Raw genomic sequence first — 24,818 nt, 5'->3', positions numbered from 1 at the left:
ATGTTGATATTGTCTCTGACACTGTACACCTGGCATTCAGTAAAGGCTGGGGCTTCTGTAGAGGAGGGTCAGGAGGAACAGGAGCAGGAGGGGGAGAGAGAGGGAGGGGTAGATGTGTGGCCCAGACTTGCTCACCATCTGCTATCAATACTCTCGATGCCTCACATAGCTTACTCACCGAGGCTGATTCTATCTCATAGAAGAAAGGCTGGAAAACCACTGCAAAGGACTCATGCTTGTTGAACTTACTGGAAGCCAGGAGATTTTCCCAGGAGTCCTGAAGGGAGAAAAGAGTGCATGTTCAAGAGCCCAAGCCAGCCAGGGCTGTTTGGCGCACAAGGACCCCTCACTCAACCATCTCCACACGTGGTATACAACCACGTGCTGCCTAGAAGCCCCACCCCCACCTCTCCTTACAGTGTGGGGCTCTTGAGGAATGGAACTGAGTTTTCACTTGTCTCTGAAGCCCCAGCACTAGGGCATACCAGACAAAGAGAGCTGGAGGCTCTTCTCTGGGAACTCGAAAAGTACAAGACAGCCTTGCACACCATGGAGGAGCCATGTCCTCCTTGGGGGCTCGGTCTGCAAAAGCACGTGCCATTAGCACCTCCTTTCCCCCCAAACTCTGGAGTCACACAGCTGTACTTACACCTTTGATGAATGCAAAGAATGTTAACAGGCACTGTTAACATTCAGCAGGCGCTGTATTTTGAGCTGTTTTCCAGCTCAAACATAAGAATGGTGACTTTCACTGAGCCCACTACACCCTACTTGGCCTCTTGGTCAGCTAAAATGTACGGCTTCAGGAGCCATGGCTTGCCTCCATGCAGGCACCCTCTGGGTGAAACAAACCACACATGTAGCAGTACCAGCAACAATGCTAGCAAAAACACATTTCAGAACTAATGGGTAAAACTTCACTAGCTGTTTTCAGCATGACAGGCTCCCCAACTCCCTCACGTGCTCCACCTCCCCACTATTGTGACAGTGTGGGTTCACCATAGGGAGTACTGTGAGGGAACCTCTCACTGGCTCTCAGCAGTGCCAAATTCAGCCAAGTCTTACTACCCCTACTCACCAGCATCTCTCTTCTCCCCATGCCCGTGCCCCCAAGATCCAGCAGCCCAGGTTCCAAGCGAGGCTCACCTGATAGGACCACTGCATGATAGCCTTGGACAACTTCGTTGAATCCTCTGAACAATTGCAAAGCTCTGGTGCAGGGCTGCGGGTCAAAAAGAGCCAAGCATGGTGGATTTTATACTGCTGGGATAGGGTTTGGGGGGTGGGGGGACGCTCCAACCAAGAGAGTGCAAGGGGTGGGTGGCAGGGCAGAGTTGCTTAAGAAGAAGGGGAGGAAGTTGCAGCCTTAGGGGGTGCAGAAGAGAGGCAAGTGGTGAGCAAGATGGTTACTGTGTCTTAGGGTTCCTGGTGCTTCAGTGAAAGCAACTTGGGGAGGGAAGGGTTTATTTGGCTTATAGATTCCAAATCACAGTCCACTGAGGGAGGCCAAGGCAGAAATTCAAACTGGAATGGGATGTGGAGGCAGGAGCTGATGCAGAGACTATGGAGAAATGCTGCTTACTGGCTTGCTCCTCAGGGCTTGCTCAGCCTGCTTAAGAAAGCACCCAGGACCACTAGCTGAGGGGTGTCCCCAACCACAATGGGCTGGGCTCTCCCCCGTCAATCACCGAATAAGAAAATGTCCTACAGGCTTGCCTACAGCCCCATCTTATAGAGGCATTTTCTCAATTAGGGTTCCTTCCTCTCAGCTGACTCCAGCTTGTGTCAAGATGACACAGAAATAGCTAGCACAACTGATCCCTTGTCAACTTGACATACAAACACATCACTCACTGTCAAGCCATAACCTTTCCTTTCTTGTTCATCTCCTAAATCTCATATCAACACACATCACAATATAAAGCATATCACAAAGTTAAAAGTCCCACAGTCATCAGTGTGCTAGGAGAGGGGCGTGGGAAAAGAAGAGGGAGGAAGGGTGAGATTGGGGAGGGGATGAAGGAGGGGGCTACAGCTGGGATACAAAATTAATAAATTGTAATTAATACAAAATAAAATAATTTTAAAAGTCCCACACTCTTCACAAATTCAAACACTTCAAGATTAAATCTCTTTAAAAGAAACCCAAAATCTCTTTTAAAATACATGAGTTTCCATAAAACATAAAAGTTTCCATAAAACTCCAAAATCTCTTTAAAAGTTTAGAGTCTCTCAGCTATAGGCTCCTGTAAAATCAAAATAAATTAAATACTTTCTTACTTCAAAAGGAAAAAAGTAGGGCATAATTACGCTCTGAATAAAGCAAAGCCACCCTCTAACTGTGTAAATAACTCAGTGCCCAATATCTGGAATCCACTCACAATCTTCTGGGATCCTTCAAAAGGCCTGGGTCATTTCTCCAGCTCTGCCCTCTGCAGCAAACACAGACTGTCTCCTAAGCTCAGGCCAGCTCCACAGTACAGCCTGCTGTCTTTGGCATCTCCAAAATTCTGGAATCTCTTGCAGCAACAGGGCTGAATGTTTGCTAGTCTCTCCCTCTCCTGGGTTCTCTTCAGGGACTCTGTCCTTGTTTCACAGTGCCAAACCTCAGCTGTTCTCCATGATGACTTCATGCCTCTAAAACCAGTACCACCTGGGCTCTTACACTACCAAGTTCGGCTGCCGGACGAGAACAATCTTGGCTGCCTTTGCAACACAGCTTCTGCTTACTAACTCTCAAGGAACACTTTCCAGAAGTTTTACCTCAACCACGCCGGTTTCTTATTAATCATCTCCAATCTCCAGGACCAGCATCAACCCTCCCAGCAAAGCAAAGGCTTCACTTTATTTTCTGGTTATCTTATTAATCACAGCGGATTCTCCAGTCCCAGGTGAGACCGGAAACACAGATTCTTAATTCAAAATATGCAACGACCCGGGCAGAGTCAAGTGACCCTCAAATTTCCTTTTGAAACTTCACAAGCCAGACCTGCGCTCAGATTCCAAAGTTCTCTCACGGTCCCCCCAAAACAACACGGTCGGGTCTATCACAGCAACACCCCACAGACCTGGCCCCACTTTCTCTTAGTTAGAGTTACTATTGCTGAGATGAAACACCACGGCTTAAAGAAGTTTGAGGAAAAAAAGTATTTATTTGGCTTATGTATCGTGAATCACTCCACTGAGAGAAGTCAAGGCAAGAATTCAAACCAGGAAGGAAAGTGAGGCAGAAGCTGATGCAAAGACCCTAGAGAAGGGATGCTTGCTCCTCAGGCTTGCTCCGCCTGTTTGTTTGTTTGTTTGTTTGTTTGTTTGTTTAAATAGCACTCAGGACCACCCGCCCAGGTATATTCCCACCCACAATGGGCTGAGCTCCCCTCCATCAATCACTAATTAAGAAAATGCCCTACAGGCTTGCCCACAGCCTGGTCTTACTGAGGCACTCTCTACATTAGGGTTCCTTCCTCAAAGATGACTCTAGCTCGTGTCAAGTTGAAACAAATGGCCAGCTCGACGTGGAAGGCGCTCCACAGAGCTCTTGTCCACAGGATCAGGATGTGCTATGAAGATATTCTTCCTCCGCTTTCCATGTGCTCCCTTCCCCAGAAACATCATCCTTCCTCTCCCATTCCTCTCTGCTTTCCTTCCCCTTCAGAACCCTTCTTCCCTTCTTAGCTGCCCTTATTCTGACTTTCTTCATATGAACAGCTTTCTTAGAAGTTCAAACACAATATTCTGAAGCTAAAGCAAAAATCCTATGAAAATTTTCAGAAATAAATGAGAATCAAGTTCTGAGACATTAAAATACTATTACATTAAAATGCTATTTTTTTTCTCTCACAAAGCGTTCCAGAATGCTTTGCCAAACGTGTGTGTGTGTGTATAAGACTGTGTCTCATGTAGGAGCCCAGGCTTGCTTCAGACTTGTTGAGCACAGGTTTGCCCTCTGACCCCCTGCTGTGATCGCAGATGTGTATCACCACACCTTGTTTTATGCTGGAGACAGAACCAAGTCTGTGCATGCTAGGTAAGCGCTCTATCAACCGTCGGGGTGGGGCTCTGTCACTGCATCAACCAAGTTAACTATTGCAGCATTCCCACTGACTCCACCACTCACATGGGCTACTCACACAGCCCAGACAGCTACTGATCTCTCCAGCCTCCACACTTGGGTCTCCCTGGGGATCAGTGTATGTGGGGAGCCCATGCAGTGCTTGAAAGGACTCTAGCCAGCCTGGGCATGGGAAACATAGTGCTGGCAGGCCTGTCCTCTGCCTTGCTAAAAACTGTTAGGTTAGGCTTCTAAAGCTAGCCCTCATGGTCCATTCCCTTATTTGGTTAATTCCTTCTCCTGAGGCTGACTACCAAGGTCCAGCTATCAAAGGACTGAAGTCCAGCAATCAACCTCCCCATTTTGGCTCACCTACATAACATGCCCAATTAAAGTTAAACACCTCATCCTAACACAGATTTTTCCCCCTTTGTTTTTATAAACTAACATCTTCTGAAGGGCCACATCTGTCTCCTTTCTATCCAGAGGCAGTCCTTTGTCCTCTGGGACAAATACCCCTTACCTCTCTCCCTTGCACCTTTTCTCCCCTCTCCTTTTTTCCCATTCCCTCCTCTTCATCTTCCTCTATCTCCTGTCTTTTTCCCTTAACCCTCCCCTTTGTTCCTCTGACTCAAATAAATCTCCTTTGTGCTGAGAACATGGTCCTGGGGTGTCTTGACCAACTTCTATGTCCCTACAGTACTGGCATGTAAAATCCACACAATAGATGATGGTGTTCTCTCTTCTTACCTTAACCCAGTCTCTTGGTGCTGATGAGCCATGGTCAAAACCTCAGAGAGATCCACCACATTCACAAATGCTCTGGGGACCTAGGAGATATGAAGAGGGAGACAAGCTGGGGAGGGATATGCATATGCCAAGCTGCCATGCTTCTGAGCCCTCTGGATCCCTGTAGGCCTCATTGGGGGGGGGGGTGTCACACTTTGGAGGGTTTGAATGAGGTTGGTTGAAAGCTGTCACCCCTTCAGCTGCTCATCTTGGAAATGCAGCTCTTGCCTCTCTGGTGGCCAGTGCAGCCCAATTCCTGGGGAACCACAGAGCTGCTGCAGTACTCCTGAGCTCTCAGAGCCTGCGGCTTCTACAAAGACCAGCCTCAGTCAGAAAGCAAGGGTGCTCAGTCCTCGGAGAGCTGCCAAGCCCCTCTCAGGAGCATCCCTCTTCAGGATGGGTGAGAAGATGGGGTCCCTCGAGTTTTCCATGCCTCAAGGTCTTGTTCTCTCACTCCAGCAAATGCCACCAAGAGTCAATCAAGTCCCACCTCAGCTGCCCAGAGAAGGACTTCAGGGGACACCCCAAATGGTGCTTGCTTCGTGTTTCATGTCCCAGGGCCCCAGGGGCTGGGGAGCCAGTGCCTCACCTCCTGGTGCAGGAAATCCAGGATCCCACTCAGCTTTTCCATGTGCCTCATCAACTGCCTTTTCTGTGAGAGAAGAACAGGGCTGAGCAAGGGCAGCAACAGGGAGAACACAGGCCCAGGGACCCAGACTCAGATGACCCCACAGAGACTGCCAAATGCTCAATGGAGGCCATACTTCCCCACAAGTGTAGAATCCCAGAGCTGCTTCATCTTGGCTTAAGCTTTGGGTCTAGTCTCCGTTTCTCTAACCCATCCTCCACCAGAAAAACAGCCAAGCTCCCACTAGGGAGGGACATCAGAGAGGGACAAGCCCAAGGCTGGAGCATGATGAGAAATACTGCGGTGGCTCTGATGCTCCCGGCAAAGGGTGGGACACATTCCCAAGGGCTGAGGGGGTTGTTTTTACCTGAAGAAAATCAAATCTGAAGAGGGAACATGATGAGCCTGGATTTAGAGACCCAGCCAGATCTCAAAACTTCCAAAGGGGGACCTGGTGCAATTGCTAAGCGGGCAGAAGACATCTGCCACTCAGCCTCAGGACCTGTTTGATCCCAGGATTGTTCTTTGACCTTCACATGTCATGACATCTCTCTCTCTCTCTCTCTCTCTCTCTTTCCTTCCCTCCCTCTCTCTCTCTCTCTCACATACACACAAACACACATACACTACACACTAAATATGCAATCAACAAGATTTAAAAACAAAAAGCAGTGAGATGGCTCCTTGGGTAAAGGCACTTGCTGTCAAGCTGGGGACCCAAGTTGATTCCCTAGACCCACATGATGGAAGGAGAAACTGACAGGCCCTCTGATCTTCACATACACACTATGTCATCTTGTGCATATACATACCCACACCCACATACAAAATAGACAAATAAAATATAATAAAAAATGTTTAAAACCCAAAACTTCCTGAGGGCACAGGCTAACTATCCCTTATCTGAATGTCTGGGGGCAGAAGTGTTCCTAACTTTGGAATCTTTCAGATGTGGGCACATCTGCACAGACTTTATCAACTGAGTACTTATTATCTGAAAATCCCAAATCTGAAATGCTCGAAAGTGTCTGGATTTTGGATTTCTAACCGGAAATCCAAGCTGGGCTACTAGCCAGATCCCTCCTTCCCTGCCCCATCCCAGTCCCTCCCTGCGCCACATTTTTCTTGAGTAAGAGAAAGGGTCCCAGAGAGAGTGTTGAGAAAGCCCCATTACTGGAATGTATAAATCCATCCACCCCCACCCAGCACAGCCTTCTTTCCCTTTTTTTGCACGGGAAGAAAATAAGCAACTGAGAGCACCTCTAAATTTGACCCCCGGTTATCATTTCATTGGGAGAAATAAATAAAACACACAAGAAGACAGAGCCCCTCAGGTGGCTGCAGACTAGCTGTCCCCTGAAGCAACATGGCTCAGACAGCAAGACAAGGAAGGGCAAGAAGCTGTGCTATTACCTGGGGGAATAGGGGCAGGGACTCTAGAGACAGCTGCCAATCATCAGTTGAGGGCTGCTGGGAGGGCCGCCTGCCACCCACTGCGTAGGAAGAAGAGCCCATCCCTGTCTCTCTGCTCCTGAGGAGCTGGTGAGAGACTGGCCACCCAGCTCCTCTGTTGCAATGGCCAGTGATAAGCATTCTGTCTGGATTCTTTTCAGCCCTAGGAAGTGGGTCCACAGATGTCTCTGCTACTCGTCTGTTCCATATTCGGGGCATCCACCCTCCCCAGGAGACCTGGAAGAGCATGGTGGCCCCACTCCCAAGTGTGATCTTCCTTTAGAAACCTTGGATCAAGGGTTTGTCCCTGGATATTTGGGAATCTAGGCTCATCCAGTCATCAAGGCCTGGAATGGCTGTCACTTGCCTCACCAGCTGTCCAGGTCTTCAAACTACTGTGACTGTGGTTCGGTGTGTAATTTTCTTCTAATGGCGTCCAGTGCACGCCTCCAGAACAAAGAAAGCAAAGACCCCATGGACCCCACATCCCCCTTACTTCATGCCACCAACTAAAGTGTTTTATAGTTTATTCTATCCCATTTCCTTCTTCCTTCCTTCATTTTACAGTTTTTGTTGTAATCTTCCTGACTTATTTGTGAGGACTCACTAGTGACCTGAAAACCTAGAAACAATTTTATGTGTATAAAATAGTGAAAAACTTGAAAGAGATAAATAGCTGTCAGTAAGCCAATGCTGAATCACGAGGTGGCAAACCCTCACTGTTGACTCACTCAGCAAGAATAGGTCTAGTCTGAGGGTATCAACATGACAATGTCTTAAAAATATGTGATGAGAAGTAGACACTGCACACCTATATGGAAATGTCACTTTGAATCCACTAATATGCATACCGAATACTTTTAATGAAAACAAAGAATATTAAAAGTAAAAAGAGACTTATGTATTACTTGTGTAACTAAAAATTAATAAAAAATAAATCACATGAATGGAACACATACACTTAGAATGCATCATGTATTCAATAACGCTTGAAGGGATGAATGCATGAAAGGCAAGAAATCACGTAAGACTTCTTGGCTGCCAGTCATAGCGCAGAGAAGAAATCATGAATGAGTGTAAGCGTCTGTGAATCTCACACATGAAAAAAAAAAAAATCAAATGGCAGCTTGAGGAAACTCATCACAGATACGACAGCATGTGCTTGAGTCTGCACGTGAGAGGGTGAATTTACATACGGGTATGATAATGTGTGAGCAGCTGTAAGAGTGATGAGTGGTGGCTGTGAGGAATGCAGCAATGTGTAAATGCATGCTTGAATATTTCAATGCATAGATACATAATTCACGAGTTAGTATGCATGTAAATTTCAAGTGAACAGAAACTTCCATCATTTGTGCACGACACACTCAGGAGATCTGCAGGAACAATGGACAATGAGAGCTGGCCAGGGAAGGGGGATTTTTTACCACCATTCTCCTAGGCTCCCACAGAACAAAGGAAAGGGGGTGTTGATAGTGGCCCAGGGATCCGAGAAAACATGCAGCTTTTGGAAGAAGGCAAGACATGGCAGGGCAGGGGCACATCAAGAAACGGAGCCATGCCTGAGGCTTGGCCTGACAGAGTCCTGAGAGCTGGGCTGAGGGGTCAGTAGGCAAGTTATGGAAATTGACAGAGACAGCTTGGTGGCAGTTGGACTTTAGACTTCTGAAGAAGAACGCATACGCCATTGTCATAGCCTATATTCCCCAGCTACCCCTGACACTTTGAGCTGATCAGAGCTACTCCGATAAATACTGACGACACGATCTGTGATAGAATTACCTGCACATACATCAAATGAAATGACATGTTTTGTCCCCAGGAAAGCCAGTGAGCCTGAATGATAAGATCCTGCCCTTGGTAACCTGGGGCTCAGGGTTAGGAAGAGGCAACTATATGCATCCTATGCTATTCTGTATGTTCAGTACTCATATGAAGGCAGAACGAAGAGAGGGAGAACAACTCTTAAATAACTAGGAAGCTGATTCTCTTCAGGTGTGGGAAGATCACTGACTCAGTTTCCCTAGGCCCTGATTTATTTTCCTAACACGGAAGATTGGTGAGAATACAAACCCATAGCAGGATCACACTAGATGTAAACACTCCTGAGTAGCAAAGGAGTCATCAAAGTGCAGAAAGGGCCCACAAGTAAGAGAAAATCTTGGGCAGCTATTTATTTTACAGGGGGTTAATGTTCACATTATATAAAGGACTAAAAATATCAAACAACAAAAAACAAATTTTCTAGTCAACAAATGGGTGGAGGACCTGAATACAGTTCTCGAAAGAAGTGTAAGCAGCCAATAAATGCATGAAAAAGTAATCAATACTATTTGTCAACATAGAAGCACAAATCAAAATTACGCCAATATTCGTCCTATTGCACTCAGATGACTCTCTTCAAACAAACAACAACAAAAGCTGGAGGGGAAGAGGGGAAAGGGACTCCTTACATAGGACTGGTGGCTGCGTGAATTAATGAGTTACTGAAAAGCAGTAGTAGAGGTTCCTCGGAAAACGCAAAACAGAACTAGCATATGACCCAGATGCAGCACTCCTCAGAGTCCCAGAGGATCCTGAGTCAGGATACATTAGTGACACGTATACATCATGCTTCTCATGGCACTGCCGCACAGTCAGCCTACGTGTCCACCGCAAATGAGCAGATAAAGACATTATCTACACTGTGGTAGGCTCCTGGGAGGATATGGGGGTGACTCTACTGAGACTCCTAGTGGCAGGAGTCATGGAGACTGAAGAGGCCACCTTCTAGCCAGATGGGACTTCTGGTAGAGGGAGGGGGACCACCCCACCCACAACAACTCCACCCAAATTTACCCTGCCTACAAGATGTGCTGGGATAAGGATGGAGCGGAGATCGAGGGAATGGCCCAACCTGAGACCTTCCCCATGGGAGAGAGCCAACCCCTGACACTATTAATGATACTCTGCCATGCTTGCAGACAGGAGCCCAGCATAGCTGTCCCCTGAGAGTTTCCACCTAGCAGCAGATCGAAACAGATGCTGAGACTCACGGCCAAACATTAGGTGGAGAGCAGGAAGTCTTGTGAAAGTATGGGGCGGGGGGAAGGATAGACAGATACAGAAGGGACAAGAATGCCACAAGAAAATCAACAGAGTCATCAAACCTGGGCCCAGGGGGCCTTGTGGAGACTGAAGCACCAACTAAGGACCATGCATGGACTGGACCTAGAGCCCTACATACATGTAGCCAATGGAAAGCACAGTCATCATGTGGATCCTCAAGCAAGTGGAGCAAGGGCTGTCTCTGACACGGACTCTGTTGCCTGCTTTTCAATCACTTCTCCCTGGTGGGGCTGCTTTTCCCAGCCTCAGCAGAAGAGGATGTGCTCAGACCTGACACCACTTGATATGCTGGGGTAGGTTGGTAGGGGTTTGGGGCTCTCCTTTTCTGAGGAGAAGGGGAGAGGGGATGGGGAAGAAGGTGGGAGGGTGGGACCAGGAGGAGAGGAGGGAGGGGACTATGATTGGGATGTAAAGTGAATGAATAAATAAATAGACTTATATAAAATAAAAAAATTAAAATCATTCTTGGCTCTTGTGATGGTTATAAACGAACAACTTTAGGCATACACTTAAGACAGCATTTAATCCCACCCAAATCATAACACACAAAAATGATTAAGATGGTCTATTTTATGTTCTGTGCATGTTATCACACTAAAATACTGGAGGGAAAGAAGCAAATACATATTATTTTGTTTGTTTTCTTGAGAATCCATGCATCCATCCATCCACCCCTTCATCCATCCATCCATCCATCAGTCCATCCACCCACCTGATTCACTTATCCACCTGTCCTAATTCTGAAACAGGAGGCCTCAACCCCAGCTCAGTAGACAGTGCTCACTCAGGCAGGTTCAGCCCCTTCTCCTCCAAACCAGCAACTCCTCAGTCTCCCTCCTGGCCTTCAGCTTACCTGCTCATCAGAGGGACACAGGTGACACTGGCTTGGGTTACTGAAGAACATAGTGACGAGTTTCCAGTCATTCTCATAGTCAAGTTGCTGCAGCAGAACAACAAAGAGACGGTGGTAAGAGCTTGGGCCAGAAGTCTGTCAGTCCATGCTTCTCAACCGCACACCAGCTACCTTAAAATCGCTGCAAGGGGTTTGATTTCATTAGCCTCAAACACCTGATCCTCCTGCCTTTGCCCGAGCACTAGGATTATAGGCATGAGTTACCACTGGCTTTGAGGTTCTGTCTGTCTGTCTATATGTTTTCCTTCCTTCCTTCCTTCCTTCCTTCCTTCCTTCCTTCCTTCCTTCCTTCCTTCCTTCCTTCCTTCCTTTTCTTCTTCTTCTTCCTTCTTCTTCTTCCTTCTTCCTTCTTCTTCTTCTTCTTCTTCTTCTTCTCCTTTTCCTTCTTCTTCTTCTTCTTCTTCTTCTTCTTCTTCTTCTTCTTCTTCTCCTTTTCCTTCTTCTTCTCCTTCTTCTTCTCCTCCTTCTTCTCCTCCTTCTTCTCCTACTTCGTCGTCGTAGTAGTAGTACTTGGCAGTCTAATATGGGGTAACTGTTCTATAAGGCAACTTGGACCTTGTTGTATTAAGGTGTAGATCTTGTTACAAAATTATTTTTCAATATCAGACTGAACCTAGGGTCCTATGTACGCTAAGTACTCTGCCACTGAGTTACACATACCATCTTTTTTCACAATTATAAAATTTTCACAATTATAAAAAATTTAAAAATTCCTAGGCTGGCTTTAAACTCACTCTGTAACCTGACAGGCTTTGAACTTGTGGTCCTCCTGCCTCAGTCTCCCAAGGAGCTATAATGACAAGCCTGTACCGCCAGGCCCATCTCTCAAAGGATATTTCAAAGAAAGGAGGACCATACAAGATTTAGCTACAATGATGCCTTGTTTGTAGGAGCAGACAGCATAAATATCTGAATTATCGTGGAAGGTATGTTACACTAATGTAAAATAAACACTATGTGGTTGTTAAAATGATAATGGAAAGTGTTATTAATATTGCCAGAAAAACTGAGAAAAGCTGATTACAAAAAACATACATATACAATAACACCAACTCATATAGATGTACATACTTAGACGAAGTCGTTATTAGTAATTATCTTTGGATATCAGGCTGAAGGATGGATTTAATATCACATTTTCTTTCTGATTTTTTCTTAATAGTGAACATACTGTATGCACAACAAAGCAAACTTGTTTTCTAAGGCAGTACTGGTGTAGAAAGGGAAGACTGTGAATTCTGCTCTTTAGGGTTTAGCTCTAACTGAATATGTGAACTTGGCCTTGTCACTTGATGTCTTGGAATTTTAGTCCCTTCATCTTTAAAGTTACAGGGTTGGATTCAGGACCACCAAGCTATTAGGCAGAACAACACCATTCTGATTATCATTATTTTCAGCTAACCATTGCCAGCGAGACTGGAATTTGCTTGCTTGCTTGCTTGTTTTTTGAGACAAGGTCTAACTCTGTAGTCCAGGCTAGTCCCAAATTGCCTGGGATTTGCCTCCTCAGCCTCCTGAGTGTTGGAGTCATGGCCTTAAGTCACCATCCCTGGCTTTGACAGGATTTAAAAATCACGTAGGAGACACACCTCTCTGCTTGCTTGTGAGGGCAGCCCTAGAGAGGTTTGGGGAGAGAAGACCCACCCTATACATGGTTAGCACCAACCCATGGGTGGGTAGATAGACTGAATGAAAGAGCAAGGAGGAGAAAGCCAGAGCGGTACCAGCATTCATCTCTCTGCCTCCTGACCGAGGGGACACATGTCATCAGATGTCTCATGCTCTGATTCCAATCCTTCTCTGACATGGCCGACTGTGTCCCCACAAACCATGAACCAGAATAAATTCTTCCTTCCTGAGTTGTTTCTTATCAGGTAATTTAGTACATGTATGTGCGCGCACACGCACGTCGGCTGGAAATGGATATTAGTTATCTCCCTCAGTCACTCTATTTTTTCTGAGACAGCATCTCTTGCTGAACCCAGTGCTCTCAAATTTGACTAGACTAGCTCGTCAGTGCAACTCAAGGATCCTCCTTGTCTCCTCCCTCCGTGGTGCTGGGACTACAGGCACATACCGTTCTGCCTAGTTAGTACGTGGGTGCCGGGAATGAGACATGGGTTCTCGAGCTTGCACAACAAGCATTTTTCTGACTGAGCCATCTCCTCAGCACTGTGGTAATCAATAATAGCAATCACTACTACAATGACAATGGCCGCTTTTGTTGAGCTTGAACTGTGCCAGGGATGTTCAATCCTCCGTAAATCCTATGTATCAGGCTCTCTCAGTACTCTTCCATTTCTTAAATAGGAAAACTGAGTTTAAGGGAGGCTGGGTGCCTTGCCCAGCATCACAGCGTGATGAGCAGAAAGTCCAGGTCATACACAAGCTAATCTCTCTCTGGAACCCAACCTCCTCCCTATGTGAAAGGTCATTTAGTCCATCTGCTGATCTTCTGCAGTTCTACACAGGAAATTATTCTAAATAGAGCCACTCACTCTTTTCTCGGGTGATCTCTAAGTATTACAGTGGAAGGCGCATTTTCTAAGAGGCCAAGACACATAAGTTGTGCTTATGGCCAGTTGGCCCCTGGGTCATCTCCACTCTGAGTCTTGGTCTTTGTCGTGCAGCAAACCACAGCCCACCCACACCACAGTTCGACAGCCTCTTACCGGGTTCTCTTTCAAGCTTCTCACCAGCTGCTTAGCCTGAATCCACAAGTCTCTGTACAGAGGCAGGGGAGTGGAAAGGACAATCAATAAAGTCTGTTTTTAAGGGCCAGGAAGCTGATCCCCTCACCCCAGCACAGCTGCCAATCTCTGAACCCGAGGCAACCCTGAAAAACCCTGGTTTCTGGGGGAACAGACTCGACCTGACTTTTTACAGCCAACTGAAATCATCAGGGGGAAGGTATTTGGGCACTAACTCTGGAAGACCTCTATTTTAAAGCTCTCCGGCCGGCCACTGGCGGTCCCCGCTCATCCCTACATACCCAAGGCCAGCCAGAGTGCACAACCCCAGAAGGGACAAAAATGTGACTCACTCATCGGTACCGTGGGCCGCACCACTCCTCCCAGGAGAGCACGTGGGCATCAGAACAGAAGGGTTGTAATGTCTGATGATATCTGAAAGGACTAAAGAGAGAGCCAGGGGTCACCTCTAAAGAGGACCGATTCTCTAGGTCCCAGGACAGCATCGCTCTGCTCCCTCCAATGCAAGGCACAGCCTTCCCACCATGCTGTGAGGTCACCCCCGAGGCAGACCCTGGAAAGTGATGGGGAGCTAAATTGAGTGTCTGTCTAGGTGGGCCAGGCCCAAGGTTGAATGCTCTCCAGGCGTTCTCTCTTTCACTCCTGGGGAAACAGGGATGGAGATGTCAGGCAAGTCCTGTCAGGTCTCCCAGCACACAGAAATGACTGACTGGGATTAGAACCAGAGCTCTGGGCTGCCTTGCCATCTCCCTTGCTCCTCGTGAGTGACAGCAGGGTGGGGAAGCTCCAGGGAACACACAGAGAACATGTCGCCAGGCTGACAGTCAGAAGACTGCTAAAAATAGCCCTGTCAGGAGTGTTTAAGTTGGGTCTTGCTCTTGAGAGAGGACAGGGCAGAGCAGAGCAGGGGAGGGTGGGCTGGCTGCTGAGAGAAATGCCTCTCTCTCCCCTCTCTTTTTGCTCCATCCTCAAGGAGCCCTGGAGTTTATGGAAACAGGATCCAGAGGGCTGCAGAAGAGAACTCTGTGGAGGAGCACACTCTGAAGATACCAGGCAGGGACAGAAAGGAAAACTGGGCTGGAGGTCAAGGGACAGGTTGCTTGGCTTCATGGCCTTAGGTGGCCATCTAATTCATGCTATTTGGCATTGCCATCCTTCCCCCCCTTCCCCCCACAAGCCAGGTTTTCTCATCTGTGACAAGCGTGCAAGGAGCCCAGGCCCATGGGAGGGAAATGCAGAGCTTTGTGCTTGGTTCAGTATCATAAGAATGTCATGCATGTGTGCTGGTGGGGACCACTTCATTCTTCACGAGCCAGCATTTGCCAAAGGCCAAGGAAAGCACAAGGGTATTAAGTCATGGTAATAAGTCACCGAAAGAACTGCTTTCCGAGTTAAAAGTGATCAAGCTTTACCTCAGAACTTTTCACAAAATTTTCTCTATCAGCTTGTCTTACCTGCTGGGTTCTTGGTTTATAGTTACTTAGCCTTTCTCTTGGGTGTTTCATGATGGCAGGGGGACAGAACAAAAGGCAAGGCACGGGGGATAGATGCCCGGCGGTTTCCAGGGACCCTACTACTTACTGAACACACAACCTTAGAAAAGTCCATTTATTTACTCGACATCAGTTTTTCCATCTACAAAATGGCCCCAGGGCTGGACAGGGTGTGGCTTGATGTGGAGGTCACTAGAGTGTTCTAAATCTCTGGGATTAGAGGATGGGGGTGAGCCTGGGTCAACCCATCATGCACCGAATGGGTCTGAACATCCCTGGAGCACTTTCTCTGCAGAACTCCTGCCATGGTTGTCAGAAATGGCTGTCAGCCATGCTATGTGCTCCTCCCTACTCAGGATACCCTCAGCTTCAGAAGTCCAGATGCCAAGGGCTTCAGATGCAAGATCTACCCTCTGTCACCTCTCCTGCCCTCTGCCCAGTTGGGAGATCCAATCACTGAGTGTTTAAAATGGGTGATTGGGCATGGAGTCCAATAACAAGCCAGGCAAAGAAACAGAGTGGCACTGGGGCTCCAGGGTCCAAAGAACATCCCCAGGCATTCCTAAACTGACCACGCCTTTCTAATCTCCTACTCTTTGAACAGAAACAAGTCCAGGCCTTGACATATCTGTGACAGACACCAAGTCAGTGACCACTCTGACTCCTGCCCCGAGACCCTCCTACTGGTCCTAATCCTCACTAGGATTACCTGCCAATCAGGTGACAGGAGGGCTGGACAGTGGCCTCAACCTTCCTCATTGGATCATGAGCAAAGGAGGGACAGGTTTCTCCTCTCTCCTTTCGAAGAACCTAATACATCACAAGGCTTTAGTGTCAGCTGCCAAGCTCAACTGACAGGGCACAGCTAAGCCCCTTTTCTCATTACCAGCAGGGTGGCAGCTGAGCCTTGCATCTGCACCACAAACTCATCATACAAGAAGCCGGCCTGGGACACTCTACCCAGGCTAGCTCAGCAGCATTAAAGGATTCAGGGTTTTAGGCTAACTTGATAAGTCAAAAAGTCCTCAGACATCAGATAAAGAAAGTCAGGTTACAGAGAGTGAATTCCTCAGCATGTTTGTATTCAAAAAAGTGAACATGTTAATCACAATTATTATCTCCTTTTATTTTCTTCACTTCATTCTTCTAGAGCCTGGATATCTTTTTTTTATGGCCAGTGAGAGAGAGAGAGATATTATAGAATAAGGTGTTATTTTAGAAATAATTGGAAAATCAGGCTTGGGTCTTCCCCCTGGGGAGGAGGAGGGACCCAGGACATTTTCTCGGGTAAGTACCCTTAATCCATCTTTGAGGTCTTGGAGAAGCAAAAACCTACAGGGTCACCCAATTCCCCTTTCATGCCCCTTAGTCTTAACCCATACATCCCTCATGATTTCTGTTCAGGACATGTGACTTTCTATCCTGTCTCCATCATCTCCTTTCTAGCATGCCTTCCCCTTTTCCTAGGCACTGGTGATAAAATGAACAATAATATACATTTTCCTTATGAACAAAAATGTTGTGTCACAGGGTGGGGACAATCTGGAATCTGGCTGGAAATCCAGGACTCACCTGTCATGACTCCCATGCACACATGCTGTGGTTCATTCTTGATGCTGCAAGAAGCAAGCAGACAAGGGATCAGGCTTCGCTTGTCACCCACAGGAGCCTTTCCTTGGCCATTTCCTAACCGGCTTTGGCCTATCCTTGCCCTGAGGTTAGGATCCTCTAGATCCCCTTCTCAAGCTCTCTAGTCCTGCCCAAAGCTGAAGGGGACATGAGTCCAGTGTCCCCTTGGACCAGACTCTGGTCCAAACCCTGCAAGGTCACCTAAGAGCAGAGGGAGGAGGCTTTGTGACAGATGCAGGAAATCCATCTTTCTGGCCTTTTCCACTTCTCTCTCATTCACCCAGAGGAGCCACAGGGAGTCACAGGGAGGATGGTAGGAGGGCTCTGGTCTCTGCTGTGTCCCCAGGCCTTAAGCAAAGACTTCAAACTCTCTAACCCTTGGTGTCCCCCATCAATGAAGCAAGGAGTTAGAGGAGAGTATTGTGGGGTGTCTCTGCTAGCTCTGTGTTCCAGAATGGGTACCTTTGAAGCTTCTCCACGTCAACCATGCCAGAGCCTGGAAACTGGAAGAAACACTTGGTGTGAGTAAGTCAGCAGGGGAAGCCAGCACAACACAGGGAGGCTAACAGAACACAGGAGGGCCAAGTCCATCTTGCTCACTCGATGGGGAGGAAGACACAACCTGCTCCCCCACAGCTTGTCTGTCAGACCCTCACAACGGAGTAGCTAACAGCTTTCCTCAGAGCATAGATTTACACACATCATAAGTCATGTTATATTTTATACAGAAGCAAAAGATTGCTTTATGGTAACATCCTCTCCGATCTAAGGGTGACTTTGTTGTCTCTCTCCCTTTGGCTACAATGTAAGCGCTGTCGAGGGCAGCTGTTTGATTATATTTCTTTCACCTAGTTCAGTGCCTGGCATGTTGTAAGCATTCAGTGAATGTTAAACAAGTAGATATCTTTTTTTTTTTTTTTTTTTTTTTTTTTTAGTAGTAGATATCTTCTTAACAAATAAAGTGAATTTCTGTTTTCCCCTTGATGAAATACTGGGTAACGCAGGGTGCTCCTTGTTGGGCAATTCCTAATCACAGTGCAGAAAGAAAGACAACTTCACCCTACGCTCGGGGACAGGGTCATGCACTTAGCAAGCTCTCAAGGAACTGTGGCTAGGACATTGAATGCACCCCGCAAATATTAGTTATTAATAGTAGTGTCATAGTTTTTGACACACAAACACACGCAAAGTTTAGATCTATCAAAATTACTAGAAGACAGGATGCCAGGTATAGTGGCACCAGGTAAACAGTTAATGTCCCCATTGTCCCAACTCCGGCTGCTTTAATGAGCATGGCTATGCCAGCCACCAGCTCCCACCTGGCCAGCCCATGGAGCTGGGTCACATCTTTAAAGCTGGAAACACAAATATTTGAAACTCCCTGATTTCAGTGTTGGCAGCTGATTGAACTGAAGGCACACTGTGTTTTAAGACCACAAATTCGACTATTCTGTTATTAGCTGATGGAGAGTACATCTTGTCCCCATAAGGGACAGGGTGGTCAAGAGAAGGAAGAAGGAAGGAAGGGAGAAGAGGACAAGGCTAGGAGATGGGGGAGCTTATCTGGGAGGTCCCAGAAACCATGAGAATGGCCACTGTTCTTTCTTGTCAGTTATTTGCTGAACTATGACCTCAAGGTCCCAAGCCAAATAAGAGACTGGCTCTCCCCCAAAGAATATAACAGAGTAGATCGTAGCTCCTGTTGTTGTCATGGAGATGTCTTTGACAGTTAGACATGAAAAGCAAAACGATTTTCAGAGGTACTGTCATGTTGTGATGCTACTTAAGGCTCAGCTGTCACTTATGTTCCTATAGACTGCCATCAACTGTATTCAATTGTGTGTATATACAAGAGTGTATAAATGTTAGGGAAGTCAAGGCACAAGGCATGAATGGATCTTCAATTTTTTTTTTTCACCCTGTACATCTATCTGGATTTTCTTGTATAAAATATGTATCGCAGGAACTACTGAAATAAATTTTGCAAATAATTGCATATCTTATTTTAAAATGTTTGGGAGAGACTATGAGTCTAAAACAATTAACATGTTTTAGAAAATCCTAAATAAGTGGGCACATCTTCACGTCAGAGACTCCAGAAACGTAAAGCAAAAGTGTCAGCCTTAAAGACCAGACAGTCCTCTCAGGGAGGTCACCGCTGCAGGAACCCGAAGTGTGGGCCTCAGTGTGTTGAGCACAGGCTTAGCATAGGCCAGCTGTCATCTGGAAGAGGAGATCTTTGCTTTTTCCTTCCCATTCCCCCTTTGACAGTGTTCCTGAGCCTCCTCTGCTCCATCGGCAGAGTCACAGGAAAGCTCTGTTGGCCAGATGCCAGGGCCCTGAGGCTATTTCCTAAAGTTAAGCCTACTTCTCTCCACCTTTCTCCTGGCCTCAGTCAATTCCCCAGTTCATGTCATTCACAGTTGCTTAATGACTAGAGGAGGTTCTGGATCTGACAGCTCTCACACACCATTCAAGCAGAGGTGGTATTCATAGAGATGGCAGGGTCAGAATCCCAGGCCAGTTCCAGAGAGGCCAATTATTCAAGAGGAGTGAGGAGAGAAACTTGGAAATCTCAGGAGCACTGGGTGACAGCAGTGCCCTGGGGGGGGGGGGGGGGTGCAGGCTGGAAGAAGAGCCTGAGAGAAAGTGGAGACCTTCTCAACTTAGGTGTAAAAGGCACAGGAGAGCTCTGGGACAGAGGGCAGCAGGTAACAAGTACTCTTGCTCAGGTGCCATCACAGGGACTTGAAGGACATCAAGTTTCTGCTTCTTGCTAAATCCAGGATAGGCGGGCACGGGTGCAGTAAGGACTGAGAAGAGCATGTGACATAGTCCTTTGCCCTCTAAGCTTCTCCCAGAGAGTTTTCTCTGCTCACATGCTCCTTTCCCCCTTTGCAAGGCCATATAAAGCTTGCCACTTAGAGTTTATAAACAAGAAGCAAGCAAAAGGGATCCAATGTCACTACTCATTAGAAAAACTAAAGTTAACACCACAGTGAGCTGTCATCTCATGCTTGTCAAATGCAGCCAGAAATCATGGGTCTGGAGAGGTGGCTCAATGGATAAGAGTACTGGCTGCTCTCAAAGGTTCACCTGCCTCTGCCTTCTGATTTCAAGGCCAGCCTGGTCTACAAAGAGAGCTCCAGGATAGCCAGGGTTTGAAGAACCCTGTCTCAAAAAAACAAAAACAAAAACAAAAAACAAAAACACTGGCTGTCCTCCCAAAGGACCTGTGTTGGGTTCCTAGCACCCATATTGGGTGACTCACAGCCATCTGTAATTCTAGCTCCAACGAACGGATCTGATTTCCTCTTCTGGTCTCTGAAGACCACAGTAGGTATATACACTCAGACACATACACATAAAATAAAGTCTAAAAAAAAATTTTAAAAAAACCCAAACAAAAATAATAGAAAATAAGTGTTGAGGCTATGGAGGGGGATGGAAAGATGGTTCAGCCATTAAAGGCTAGGATCACAGTCAAAAATATAAGAGAATATAGAGAAAATGGAACTTTGTGCATTGTTGATAGGAATTTAAATCTTGTAGCTATGAAAACTAATACAACAGATCCTTTTAAAAAGCAATTTTTTTAAGACAAAATAACACTGTACATTTCAGCCTTGCCTGGAGCTTGCTGTCTAACCCAGGCTGGCCTCAAATCTGCTTTGATCCTGCCTCAGTTTCCTAAATAAGGATTACAAGTACACATCACAATTTTTAACTTCCTCAAAAAAGATCAAAAATATACTTTTAATCATGTAATCTCGTATTATATTTCAAGGTGTCTTTCCAAAAGGATGGAAGTCAGATCTCAAGAAGATTATTTGTACTTAAGTGTTTTTTAGCAGGATTTTCAATAGCCAAAAGATGACATGACACAACCTCATGCCCATTGTTGAACAGGTAAACAAAGTATTGGTATCTCCATGCACACCATGGACTATTAGTTACCCCAAAAAGGAAGCATCTGGCACAGGAGGAAATCATGTTGAACAAAATAAGCTGTTTAAATAAAGACAGATCTACATGGTTTCAAGGATGGGAAGTCTCTAGTCAAACTCACAGAAACCAAAAGTGGAAATGCGTTTTGTTTTGTTTTGTGGGCTGGGAAAACGCAATTTGAGTTGTTAGTGAATAGGGGAAGAGTTTCGATCTTGTAAGATGAAGAACATTCTGGAGACTAGTTATACAATGAGAGTATACTTGATTTTACTGAGCGCACACTTAAACGTGACTCGGATGGAAGCCTGGGGCTGCCTGTGAGACAGACAACACGCAATATTTATCTCATTGGGCCTGGGTTACCTCCCTTAGTATTTCCCAATTCCATCCATCTTCCTGCAGATTTTACAGGTTCTACTTATTTATTTATTTGTTTACTTATTTACTTATTGTGGCTGAGTAAAATTCCGTATATGTACCACACGTCCATCATCCATTCATGTGTTGACAGACAGCTGGGCTGGTCCCATTTCCCTGCTATTATGCAAAGAGTTGTTTAAACATGGAGAGGCAAGTGTTTCTGGGGCAGAATGCAGGTTCCTTGTACCCAGGAGAGTTGTAGAGCAACAAGAAAACTAGAGGGGCCAGGAGGAAGGCTTTAAGAAAGTGGGGAAAACAACAGAACACATGATATATGAAGGGGGAAGGAGGAATTACAAGAGGGTGGTGGGAACAGTGAGGGAGGGGCCAGGGAAGTGAGGAAGGGACAAGGGTCTGTGTCTCTGCTAGATGTGGACACTTTCTCCTTATTACTTACTGTATTTATGTTGTACTAGATCTTAGAAGTGGCTAAGATAGTAAGTTGTATGCATTCATATATATCACTAACATACATTTTTACTCAAATCAATGTATTTTTAAAATTATTTCATTATTATATGAGTGTTCTGCTGCATGTATATCTGTGCATCACCTGTGGGCCCAGTGCCCATTAACATCAGAGGTCAGGAGAGGGTGCCCACTTCCCTGGGATTGGAGTTACAGATGCTTATGAGCTGCTGTGTGGGTGCTGGGAATTGAACCTGGGTCCTCTGCAAAACCAACAAGTGCTCTTAACTACTGAACCAACTCTCCAGCTCAATGTGTGTGTGTGTGTGTGTGTGTGTGTGTGTGTATATATATATTTAAATAAACAAAGCAGACATGGAATTTCGTTTATCTTCTAGCGCAGAGCTTAAAGGATTATTTTACAAATTCTGAGCAATGACTGTGAAAATCAGTATGGAGGCTTCTTAAAAACTAAAAATAAGTTCTCCATATGACCCAGCTACACCACTCCTGAATATTTACCCAAAGGATTCCAGGTCAGCATACCCCAAATACTTACACGTCACTGTCAATAGCAGCACAATTCACAACAATTAAATTATGGAACCAATTTAGGTATCCAACATCAGAGGAATGGGAAAAGAAAATGTGGTTTATACACACAGTGGATTTTTTTTTTCAGCCATAAAGAATCAAGTCATGTTGTTGAAAGAAAATGTAAGCATTTGCAAACAATCATATTATGTAAACTGAGCCAGTCTCAGATAGACAAGTGTCATGTGTTTTCTCTGGTTTGCATTTCCTGTATCTTATATAAATATATAAAATACGAGTGCACATATGAAATGATAAAAGCAAAATGGAACTGAAGGGAAAAAGAGTGACAAAAGAGTGGCAAAAACAGAGGTGAGAGAGACAGAGATAATGTAAAAAGAGATTAGAGATATAAGAGGAACATGCTCAATAAAAACAAGTACTTGCAGAAAACTTAAACAATAAACTTTAAGACATATGGCAAAGATTCCGGGCAATGCGTATCAATGGATTTAACTTATTAATGAGGAACCCCAAACATCCTGAGGTGATCCCCAGCATTCACTTGATTTTTTAAAAATTAGATATGCTAAGATTTTAGGATGTCTTTGACTCATACAGTGTTCTTTCCCAAATGGAACACTATTTGAGACAGAGGCCAACAGCCCTGGCCAGCCTTCAAAGCATGGTGCAGTTAAAGATGACCTTGAACTTCTGAGCCTTCTGCTTCTGGCTCCCGAGTGCTCAGATCACAGGCTTTGTGCCACCACACCTGGCCTCGAATGGAACATTTATGCCAGGACATCAGGACCTTATTCATAGTGTCACTGGTACCAAATGGGCTCTTAAGCCAAGCTATATGAAATACTTACAGTCTCCAGGTTGCCAATGGCTGCCACATGTTTAATGTCTGAGGGTCTCAGAGAATGGACTGTGAAGACAATAACCCAGGAGGCAAGGTCAGATCTACCACAAGGCAGGCAGAGAACGCCCTATGGGGGTACGAAGAACAGACCCACGCCCTGCAGCCTCGGCATAGGCACTGAGGCCAGGTCTGCTAGCAAGTTTACAATCTCGTACCAGTTGGGAAACCTGGAGGCCATAGTCAAGGCTCCCTCTCCTCTGGAGGCCAGACTGTTAACTTGGACTTGGCCTCTCAGCCTGTGTCTCATGGCTCTCACCAGGCCTTCTACCTGCCTCTCACCTTCCACTTTCCCCTGACCCTGCATTTATGAGCTACCATTAATTGGTAACAAGCCAAGAGACTAAAACCAGGGTCATCTGGGTACCCAACGGTTAACTGTAGCTTGAAGATTACCAGAGAATAGCACTCAAAGTCAGTGACCACATAAAAACACTGGATGCAAATTATATGCAAATGACACACAGCTCCTTAACCCACATTGGCGTATTCCCAGAAACCTGTGGCCAGACTTCCTGGCTGTGGTATGAGCAATTTAAATGTAAATTTCTAAAAGAGGCCATTTTATAAAGAGTGCATGTGTTTTTCTTAAATAAGTTTAAATGGAAACCCTAGTAAAGTCAGTAAAACAGACTGGCTGTGTATGTGTGTGCATGTGTACACATATCAGTTAAATCCAGCCAGCCACTTAACAAGTAAAGCTTATTGATAGCATACAGGCCTTAGAGAAGCCCATAGTAAGTGAGAATGGCTAGAATGGGAAAGCCACATGAGTGACAAGTTCCAACCCACAATTCCCAGGACACTTTATCCCTCAAGGAGGCAAGGTATAGAAGGTTGTCTCCACGCGGGTTGTCCTTAAGTGTTGTGTTGTCTTTGTCCCTCGACAGAGATAACTGAGGAGGAAACAGAGCAGTGGTTTTCAGCCTTTCTAATGCTGTGACCCTTTAAGACAGTTCCTCTTGTCATGGTGACCCCAACTCTAAAATTACTTTCATTGCTACTTCATCACTGTAATTTCGCTACTGCTTTGAATCGTAAACATATGATATTCGGGGTATGTAATATGCCAAGTCCCGAGTGAGGTCATGACCCACAGGTTGTGAACCTCTGAAACAGAGTATGGTGAAGGACTGAGGGAGAACGGAATGCCCAAGAGGTGGTAAAGGAGTGGAGGTAGACCCTCTGTTGACCAGGGAGCCCTTCTTGCCCATGGCCAGGGGGCACCTACCTGACTTAGAAGGCACACTCCATTCTAACTTCTTTGGCTTGCAAGGGAATGGAAAACTCTTCAGGGTCTGCAACTGAAACCAAACACCCAAAAACATCAGTTTTCACATTCGGAAGAATCGCCTAGGCAGACAGTTGGTGTAGAGACAACCCTCCCCTTGGCTACCTAGGCTCAAAATCCAGGAGCAGTACTTGCCTGTGGTCACATTTTCCCAACTTCCCTGACCCAGTTTCCCTGGCGAGAGAGGACGTTCGTCTCTTGGTGAGGATTTTAGCAGGCGGCATGTGTAGTGGAAGTTTTGTATGTTATGTAAACACACTTTTGTTTGAATCCCAAGTGTGGGATTTCAGCTGGGCTACAGTTTGTCCACACCTGTTAATTGTTGCCTGAGAAGTGTGGCTTTTGCCAGCTGGTAACGGCCTTCCACGTGCAGCACAGAGAGGGGCATGGTCTAGGACTCTGAGAGTATAAATATGAAAGCAAGAATGAGACCGTGTGCACGTGTGTGTGAGAGAGAGAGAGAGAAAGAAAAGAAAAGAAAGAAAGAAAGAAAGAAAGAAAGAAAGAAAGAAAGAAAGAAA

At 46.0% G+C, this 24,818-nt stretch overlaps 1 protein-coding gene across 1 annotated transcript in view; it reads right to left on the bottom strand.

Moving 5' to 3' along the window:
* The window catches only part of Plb1 (phospholipase B1), a 104,602-nt gene extending 80,081 nt beyond the window's left edge, over positions 1-24,521 (bottom strand). The window contains exons 1-12 of the mRNA XM_055622056.1: positions 24,429-24,521; positions 24,238-24,310; positions 22,957-23,015; positions 17,237-17,277; positions 16,718-16,761; positions 13,985-14,075; positions 13,614-13,665; positions 10,882-10,968; positions 5,430-5,492; positions 4,802-4,881; positions 1,147-1,222; positions 179-277 (exon numbers count right to left, since the gene is read on the bottom strand). Coding sequence (XP_055478031.1) covers positions 179-277; positions 1,147-1,222; positions 4,802-4,881; positions 5,430-5,492; positions 10,882-10,968; positions 13,614-13,665; positions 13,985-14,075; positions 16,718-16,761; positions 17,237-17,277; positions 22,957-23,015; positions 24,238-24,310; positions 24,429-24,521 — 858 coding nt within the window. The remainder of the gene's footprint in view (positions 1-178; positions 278-1,146; positions 1,223-4,801; positions 4,882-5,429; positions 5,493-10,881; positions 10,969-13,613; positions 13,666-13,984; positions 14,076-16,717; positions 16,762-17,236; positions 17,278-22,956; positions 23,016-24,237; positions 24,311-24,428) is intronic.
* Positions 24,522-24,818: the final 297 nt, after the last annotated feature.

This window comes from Psammomys obesus, unplaced genomic scaffold (genome assembly GCF_907164565.1).
Source record: "Psammomys obesus unplaced genomic scaffold, mPsaObe1.curated_primary_1811, whole genome shotgun sequence".
NCBI lineage: Eukaryota > Metazoa > Chordata > Mammalia > Rodentia > Muridae > Psammomys > Psammomys obesus.
Note: the sequence above shows the minus strand (reverse complement) of the source record. Positions and strands in the feature narration are given on the sequence as shown.